At 38.5% G+C, this 10,053-nt stretch overlaps 1 protein-coding gene across 1 annotated transcript; it reads right to left on the minus strand.

Annotated features, from left to right (window-relative positions):
• Positions 1–2,916: 2,916 nt before the first annotated feature.
• On the minus strand, positions 2,917–8,950 carry LOC139722152 (uncharacterized). The gene is made up of 4 exons (XM_071633463.1): positions 8,390–8,950; positions 4,389–4,565; positions 3,047–3,328; positions 2,917–2,936 (listed from the first exon to the last, which is right to left on the minus strand). The coding sequence occupies exons 1-4, from the start codon at positions 8,715–8,717 to the stop codon at positions 2,917–2,919; spliced, it is 807 nt and encodes a 268-aa protein (XP_071489564.1). The 5' UTR covers positions 8,718–8,950.
• Positions 8,951–10,053: the final 1,103 nt, after the last annotated feature.

Genomic DNA, 10,053 nt, shown 5'->3' on the forward strand with positions numbered 1-10,053 from the left:
TGAAAATGTAAAAGCGTTGGTCCTTCATAATCATCATTATAGTTTGTTACTGGCTTTAAGATCTGAGTAGGATGACTTCTTGAATATTCGTTATCAACACATTCAATATCTTGGACTTTTCCTTATTAGATTCAGTGAGAGGCAAAGAAGAGATTGATTGTTTTTTTGTTTGTTTGTTGTTGTTTTTTTTTTCTGGGGAGGGGGAATAAGTTTACTAATCTTGCAACGTGAAGATGAGAGTCCTTAACTCCAAACCGACTACTAATTAAATTTTTAATAGATTTGCATTCATTTTGAATTAACCAACACACAAAGAAGTGGATGTCCGTCATTGATAATTAAAGAGCCCCCATAAATCATATTGTTTTCTTAGTCATTGTTCTTGCACACACTTTTCTCTTTAGGCAGTTATTCCTAAAGCGTTGCTGCATCGTTTGGTACCACCATACGATTTGATTTATTGATAAATAAACTAATAGGAAAATGGTCTAACATAAGATTATCTCATCTGAAGAGAATACACTCCAGACGAAAACATCTAGGATCAGTCGTAAGTGTTCGAGTAGAACGAGTAGACAAGGCTTAAATATAATAGTGAATTCAAGCGGGTAGATCTATATTTGGTTCAAAATAAAAACCTAACTCTGTAATAATATGTAATGTTCCTTATTTTATTGCTGTTTTGTTTGTTTGCTTTTGTCAAGAAATCAACGATAGTATTCCTTATGAGAAACATCCCCCTTCAATCCATGGTAATCACAGGAAGATTTCGAACCAGACACTGTTGAGTTTGGATGACATTGCGCAATCTCGACAAATAAGATTGTAAAATTTTGCGTTGTCTATCAAAAAACAAAACAAGACAAAACACCTAATCAACACTTTAAAATTCATTTAAAAATGAATGTTAACATTAAAACTTTACTATTTTCTTAAACAAAAAGAAAAACAAACAAACAAACAAACAAATCCTACTCTACTACGGCAATATTGTGTTTGTTCACGTGAACAAATTTGCAACTAGAAAAAAAAAAAAAAAAAAAAATAAGTATATGAACTAAAATTGATTTGCATCAAAACGCTGGAGAAAATTGTCTCCGCCAACCTCTATACGTGTAACCTTCCAGTTCTGCGGGTTTATTTTTTGTTTCTTTGTTTGGTTTATTTGATTGTTTGTTATTTTGCTTGTTCGTGATTTTTTTTTCAGTTTTGCTTTCTACATCATATTCCTTTTGTAAATAAAATCGTATCAGAAGAACATTAACCTTTCACCGAGCCGTTACTTGGAATCTCACATTAAAATCTTACGTTTTGTTTTTTTTTCTTTGTTTTTTTTTTTTTTTTGCTTGATTGTTTACCTGTTTGTTTTTCTTTCTTTTTTTGTTCTTTCGCTTTCTACATCACAGCCTTGTGGTAAATAAAATCAATATATCAAAAGTATATCAACCTTTCTCCGAGCCGAAAGTCGAGCAGTACTCTAGACTGGTGTAGGTCCAACCAATCCCGTTCGTCCCCGAGCACGTGACATTGATGCACCTGTTGTGTGGGCGTGGTCTGAAGAGAGCCGAGGTACTGCTGGACGAGGAGAGAGTTGTGTTGTCGACTCCGATGGTGTATGTGTGAAGGTGTGGGGAGGGCTGGTTCTCGGGACTAATGTGACACGTGATAACGAAAATGACCTGGCTTCCTTCTCCATTGATCTCCTGGGTCTCGATGGAGAGGATGTCACTCGCTGGAGGCGCGTGACCTAAGATTGAAAAAAATCAACAACAACAACATAAAAAAACAATCATTTTTTTTTTTGGAGGGGAGGGGTGGGGTGGGGGTTGGGAGACTGTGTCAGGTACCTTCCATTCTTCTCAAATCCTGAATATCGTTGATAAACAATATTAAGACCCCCTACTCAAAATTCGAAGGATCAGAATTTAACAAGTAAACAACTTCAGAAGAATGGTAAATGAAAATGCAAAAGCGTTGGTCCTTCATAATCATCATTATAGTTTGTTACTGGCTTTAAGATCTGAGTAGGATGACTTCTTGAATATTCGTTATCAACACATTCAATATCTTGGACTTTTCCTTATTAGATTCAGTGAGAGGCAAAGAAGAGATTGATTGTTTTTTTGTTTGTTTGTTTGTTTTTTTTTCTGGGGAGGGGGAATAAGTTTACTAATCTTGCAACGTGAAGATGAGAGTCCTTAACTCCAAACCGACTACTAATTAAATTTTTAATAGATTTGCATTCATTTTGAATTAACCAACACACAAAGAAGTGGATGTCCGCCATTGATAATTAAAGAGCCCCCATAAATCATATTGTTCTCTTAGTCATTGTTCTTGCACACACTTTTCTCTTTAGGCAGTTATTCCTAAAGCGTTGCCGCATCGTTTGGTACCACCATACGATTTGATTTATTGATGAATAAACTAATTCTCAAGAGAATACCCTCCAGACTACAACATCTATAATCAGTCGTAAGTGTTCGAGTAGACCGAGTAGACAAAGCTTGAATATAATAGTGAATTGAAGCGGGTAGGTCTATATTTGGTTCAAAATAAAAACCTAACTCTGTAATAATATGTAATGTTGCTAATTATATTGTTGTTTTGTTTGTTTGCTTTTGTCAAGAAATCAACGATAGTATTCCTTATGAGAAACATCCCCATCCAATCCTCGGTAATCACATAAAGATTTTTAACCAGACACTGTTGAGTTTGGATGACATTGCGCAATCTCGACAAATAAGATTGTAAAATTTGCGTTGTCTATCAAAAAACAAAACAAGACAAAACACCTAATTAACGCTTTAAAACTCATTTAAAAATGAATGTTAACACTAAAACTTTACTATTTTGTTAAACAAAAACAAAAACAAACAAACAAATCCTACTCTACTACGGCAGTATCGTGTTTGTTCACGTGAACATATTTGCAACTAGAAATAAAAAAGAAAAACAAATAAGTATATGAACTGAAATTGATTTGCCTTATACTGATCAAAAGCGCTTTGGTATAGCAATGATATGAAAAGTTTTATCATCTTACCGTCGCTTCTTGGACAGTAAGTCTTTGTAGAGTTCGTCCTCCCAATGTCGTTGATACCGGTGCAGGAGATTTCAACGCATTCACTGGGAGTGGACTCAAGGATCAATGAAGGGGAGCTCAAAGCTGACTCAATGACGCCATTCAATGCAATCTTGTATATTCCCACTGGTGGATATGGTTGGTCACGTGGGTCGACGTGACACGTGATCCTGAGGCCATTAGTTTCTTGTCCGTTCTCGTTGTCAGCGATCTTGATCAAGATGATATTGTCTGCTGGAGGGTCTGTCGAGAAGACGAGAGTTAAAGGTAGACGGATGATAGAACACATTCTGCTGATAATAATTATACATTTTTTCAAAAATGTTAATAGAATACAGTACATTATGTATGATCAAAAAGTAGGAATCAATATTAATTGTTTTTCAAAGTTAATCGTGCTATCATCTTTTTATTTTCATTGGCAAGTGTTGATATAACTTCAAAAGCATTAAGTAAAATCTTGCTCATCATGGAAATGAACAAAAAGAGATGTATATTAAGTATGTATGTACCATTCCAAATCAACAAAGCTTCCATATCAGCTCACGAACAACCATTATCTTGGCGCTTCGAGTGTCTTGCACTAATTTGCTGCGAGCTCGACTCTCACATCAAAACTGCTTTATTTTCTACTTTATGAAAATAACCACGTGTGCCTTTTCTTCTTCTTCTTTTTTTTTTGAATACCTTGCCATGTGAATCAAGGATCCTTATTAATTGCATCATAAGCATTATTAAAGGGATAGTACAGTATTGGTGGAGATGAGAATTGGGCTTTTAACTTTCTGCGAGATACCAAGAAAACACCTATGATAATAGTACAGAGCATTCCATTTTAAGAGGAATTCAAAGTTTATTTGATTAAAATCGGGTTTGGAATGACTGAAACATCCAAAAACAAAGTAAAACAAAGCGATGGTAACAACGTGTGGGTCCCACACTTTATTAGAGTCGCCCTTTTTTTTCTGATATAGAACCTCAGCCATTTCAAAACGAATTTTCATCAAATGAACGTCGAATTTCTCATAGAATTACATGCTCTTTCATATTAAATTTTAAAAGGTTTCTCATTATCTCACCAAAAAATTTTAGAAACTTGAAATTAGGTCTCAACCAAAACTAAACCATCCCTTTAATTATCTTGTCTGAAAAAAATATGTCGTGTCGTAATAATCGTATGCCTGGCAACCAGCACAGCCTTTAACAATATTTTGAGAGAACTTTCTATGTTAAAGGTGAAGGCGTTAATTTTTGACTGCACGCAGGTGCAGATAGATCAGATATTAAACGAAACTGTACTCACGCTGAACTACCAAGGTTTGAGACCGTTCACTGCCGATCAGATGACACTGAAGTACGCCCCCATTGTCAGCTGCGGTCGGAGTGAACGTCAGCTCGCTACTAACGTTGTAATATGTAAAACGATTGATACGGTAGTCAAAACCCGAAGTAACAGACTCGCTGACAGAATTATCGCTTCCTACATGAGAAACAACAGCATATAGAAGCCAATGAATTGGAATTAGTTTGAATATCATCAAAACATTTATCTTGTACCACATTATAAGTAAACCATTGTAGACATATGCGATTGCTATGGCGCGATCGATCATCACATAGGACCCTAAAGTTCACATAAAGTTCTTCCTTGCTTCAATGATGAACGAAGATGTCTCTTATGGAATGATCATAATCAATACCTCCGTCATACTAGAGGCGGAATGAGCTGGAACGCCATTGGAATGAAAATTCTAACTGCATTCCTGCATATTCGAAATTCGGACGACATTCTGAGTGCAATCCAATCATTTAGGTCCTTTCTTGTGGCCAGCCCGAACGTTTTGCCCATGCTTAATAACATTCGAGGAGCATTCGAAGTGGAGAAATATCGATCTGCATTCGAAGGGTATTTTGATCGGACTCTGATTACATTGTAACTATTTTTACGGCATTCTAAATATTCCTACGGCATTCAAACAGCATTTGAAAAATTCTGACCTCATTTGAGGGAGAATGGGAACGGTGTTGCACCTCAAATTCTGCCGAAATATCTCAAATGTTCCAATGTTCATACAATTACCCCCAATTAAATACAACATTGGTTAGCGAAAAGGTAACTGGTTAGAGTAAAGATTACAGTTAGGGTTAGGTTTGGAGTTAGAGTTTGGGTTAGGGTTAGGATAAGGTTCAGAATTAGGAGCAGGATTAGGGTCACGGGAAGGGTCTGGGGTAATTGCCCAGCGGGTACCTGGCCTAGAGACTCTCTTTCAAAAAGGTCTTGCTGGAGGACAGTAATCTGTAGCAAAGCAACATGGTCCAAGGATGATCGGGTTGACACTAGACTGGCAGGTGAAAATCACCATCTTATGCGTTATCGGAGACCATTTCGCCGGCATTCTTGACACACATCACGGAGCATTCACATTGCATTCTAAAAACATTCTAAGTGTATTCTAATATTTCCATATGTTTGTCATTTCGGCTAAATGAATTTAAGGCCTAAAGTATTAAAAGAAAGATTTTTTGTTAACGGGGGCATTTCATTACGTCAAAACCATTCGCATTTTTTTTTTCTACAACACTGATGAAAACGTCTAAAATCTGTGCTGCTGATCCCTGTTTGCAACCTGCCTCTACTGGCTCTGGGCAAGAAGGATCTACAAACCTTGGGGTGTTTCACAAAGAATTTAAGGTGAACTTAAAAGTCAAGATTGACTAAAATCTATGGTATGCTGTGTGTGCTGTGATCAATGTTGCTCAACTTTTTAATGCAAGATGAAAATTTTGGAGACGTTTTTCATGTAGCCATTAAAATACAAGATGAAATAAGTAACAACTAAATAATTCTGTAACAAAAGAAAAATAACGATAAACGCAAGCAGGTGGTGATTGGGCTCAAGAAATTGAACAGGGAAACCAGTGGCATACTTTAATTTGGTTAATTCCAAATCAAGTTCGACTTGGTGAACAACACTCCCAGCCACTGTAGGCCCTACCTTGCATGGACGAGTTGTCTTCACACACTCGTATGAGCAGGCTGACTTGGTTTCAAATTATTTTTGTTTTGTTTGTTTGTTTGTTTGTTTCATTTCCATCTGAGGAGATGGCTGGATAGCCCATATTCAGCTGCAATAGCTGGGGCCCGTTGCGTAACAGTTTATGGTAACTTTGCCATCCAATGGCAACTTCCATGGAATTCTTGATTTTGATTGGCTATTGACTATTGTTGCCATGGTAGTTACCATTGGATGGTAAAGTTAGCATAAATTGTAACTGTTATGCAATGGGCTCCTGGTCTCCCATTGGGTCCAGTTGGATGGAAGCCGGGACCACTTCTCTGGGCTACGCACCCTGCTCTTTGCGATGAATGAATGAAGTGGGATCTTTTACGTGGATGAGTTGTGACTCTCTCACACAAGGGACCTCCATTTTATGTCCTATCCAAGGGACAGAGTGGTCTGCCTCTTTCGGGAGGACGGTATGGTCACACACCAAATGTCATGTAGGCCTTCCAGGCGGATGATATTCTGAAAACCTTCCTAATAAGATTTGTCTTCCTAAGGTCTGGATTTTTTTCTCAAGTGGTATTGTGAAAACCTTTCTATTTTTTTTTTTTTTTTTTAGTTAAGAAAGAAATTAGGAAAACAAGCTGATCCCTATCCCCCCCCCCCAAAAAAAAAAGATTCCGAATTATTCTGAGAGGAAATATGCAAATTTCTGAATTAGGGAGAATTTGGTGTGCTACAATGCATAATAAATTTGAATTAATTCAGGGAGGAAAACTGTTATGAAACCCTTACCGGTAACTCCATACCCCAAGTACTTTATCATGACAGTTAAAACATTAAAAAAAAATTAAGATTAGACACCTAGCTTCGTGTTAAATAACTTTCTTTATTTCTCATTACACAGGTAAAACAGGGCTCAACACTAACTTCTTCTTTTTTTTTTCTTTTTTTTTTTTGGTGGCCCGACGGGGCCATCAAAATCTACATTTTTTTTTTATTTTCTAATTTTTGGTGGCCCGAGAGAAAAATTTGTTGCTCCGAAAAAAAAAACAATAAAAGCATTAGAAATCTTTGTTTTATAATGAGTCAAATATCCAAGTTCTATCATAGAAAGAATTAGGAGCTGGACATATCTACTCATAAATGTACTTCATAGCGGTAGTGTAAATAAACCTCAACAAACTCGCAACACTCGATCTCTGGCACTCTTTCAGTCCTTGTCATCCATCCTAAAATTTAACTGCTGAATGGTGAAGACTAAGTATTGATATTCATTGACAGGTACATGAGTTGCAACATCTAAAGATAAATAAATGACACTTTTCAACAAAAAGAACAAAAAATGGGCCATCAAATTTGCCCTTTTTCGAAATTTCGTGGCTCGACTTTCATTTTTGGTGGCCCCTGGTCACCGGGCCACTCAGAAAGAATCCACGTACATAGGACCTACGTTCAGTAGCGCTCGCTTGTTATGTTACATACCGGTACCCATTGGGAACATAGCGCTGGCCGCCGCGCTCCGATGGGGCGCCGCGCCGGCTCGCTGGTCGATCGTGTAGCTAGCTGGTTGTATCCAGCCGGTCAGCCGGCCACACGCGTGTACATAGCTGTTTACACTGGACTGCCTTGTTTATTTTTGTTAAAACACTGAAAAAAACCCATAAAGATAAACACACACACGCACACACACACACACACACAAACACAAAAAGAAGTTGAATATTTAAAAACCGGTTAAGACCCTTTTACCCATTTCGAAATCACTCGATGGTTTGAATTTAAACTTTGCGCTGCACTCAAACAGTTGGCTGCGGTATGGTAGTGTACACGTACACGGGAGCAGAGTACAGCCATTTCTAAATGAGTCTAAAAGTGTTCAACTTAATAGCAAATATTCAACTTTTACCAGACTTTGTAGACTCAGGTGTAGGGACTTTTGGTTGTAAAATATTTAGGGAGAGTTTGTGCATATTTGAAATTTGCTTGGCGATGCAAAACTATCAACCCTACACACGCACTGTGCCTTCCCGCTAGATTGTGCATTGATTTTGACGTACAACACTGTGTGAAGTGCTAGTGGCAAAGAGAGAGAGAGAGAGGGAGAGAGAGAGAGAGAGAGGGAGAGAGATAAAGAAAGAAACAAAACTCGAACAACAAACTACTTTAATTCAATTTTAAACCCTTTTCTTTAATCATTTCATCTTAGATTTTTATTTTATTATTATTTCTATTTCTGTAACTTGGCCTGAGTTACTCAGTACATTATGAAATGCGTGAATAAATGAATCAAACTTACGGTCTCCTTCACACCTCACTCCGGCGTCTGATCTGTGACTACAGTCAATCACATGACACCCCCATGGATTACGAAGGCAATGAACCAGAGAGTTTTCCGTTCCATCACAGTAAGCCCAGTGAACCCAGATTGGTCCAGATCCCTGCCCAAAGTGCGATGACCTATAACTAGCTGAGGCCGATGAGTAGCCGAGTTCTCTGCACACCACGTGCGCGTCTCTCATATCCCAGCCACCGTCACACACCGTGCCCCACTGCCCGTTACACGATATCTCAACTCGGCCTTCATTTTGGGTTGATCCACCAACCAGCCTCACTGTAATAAACATGAGATAAAAAGATAAATAGATAGATAAATGACATTTATCAAAATCACATGAATTGCAAGCTAATATTATATTGTACGTTAGGCAGATTAATCAACACATCCCATAAGAAAAAGAAAAGTCTGCCGCAGATCTCCGGCAGACTTGCCGCAGGTCTGCAGCATACTTTTTAGTCTGCAGCGGGGGTATGCGGCAGAACCAAGCTTTGCTGCAGACCTGCCGCATACTAACTGTTAGTATGCGGCAGGAACACTGACAGTCTGTGGCAGATCTGCGGGAAGGCTGCCACAGAGAGGAACTTGCGGCAGACTTCTCGCATACTGCATACCTGCATGTGTAGAAATCTTGCCGCAGATCTGCCATAACCTCTTCCTGAAATTGTACTTATGAATCAGCCTGCTGCAGATCTGCCGCAGATCTGCCACATATATTTTAGTAACCGTGCCATAAAACATAACAATTTTTTGTGGGTATACAAATCATGTGATGCATTGCAATTGTATGTAGAACTATAGCTGAGTCTAAGCATTAGACTGCTGCATACCTGCCGCTTACTTGCAGCAGCCCTAGCTAATTCGTGCATACTTGCCGATGTAGGTTAGGTCATTTACTAGATCTATATACATATTTAATAGGCGTCTGCTGCAGACTTGCCGCTGACTTGCCCCAGCCTAATGCCGCTTTAATACTTAATACTGCATACCTGTAGAAATCTTGCCGCAGATCTACCACAAGCTCTTCCTGAAATCGTACTTATATGAATATTCATCATTAACAGTCTGCCGCATAGATCTGCCGCAGACTCTCCAGTCTCCCTCAGTGGCCTGGAAGAGTCTGCGGCAGCAGCTACGAGTAATTTGCATGTGAAAATGATGCCTGTCTGCGGCAGATCTGCGGCAAGGCATCCGCAGCAGTATGCGGCAGGCTGATTTCTTTCCTATGGGATGGCGCAGTTAATAAATATTCGTAATAAAAAACTTAACTGCAAATGCACATAACATTAGAAACCAAGAAACAAATCCCTTCAAATACACACATATACGATGTTGTGCTTGTCTGTTTTTGCAGGCTTATCGTATTCATTCGTTTGTGAATATCTTCATATTCACGGACACAAATCTGAGGGTTGGTGTTGTGAGTAACCCGTGGGTCTTAGGTCGATGTTTAGTAGTGACATCTCACCAGATCAGCACAATAACGACATCACAAACCAAACCAATTACAAACATTTCTGAGACAACGAAACGACGCCTCTTACACAAACTACTAGTTAGAGAAGTCTGTTCAACACTTGCCAGAACCCGATAATGTTAACTTTCAATATTCCAACATCTCTAAC

The sequence above is a fragment of the Diadema antillarum genome, unplaced genomic scaffold, assembly GCF_040938485.1.
Source record: "Diadema antillarum isolate AM-2024a unplaced genomic scaffold, OU_Dant_1.0 scf00000159, whole genome shotgun sequence".
NCBI classification, from domain to species: Eukaryota; Metazoa; Echinodermata; class Echinoidea; order Diadematoida; family Diadematidae; genus Diadema; species Diadema antillarum.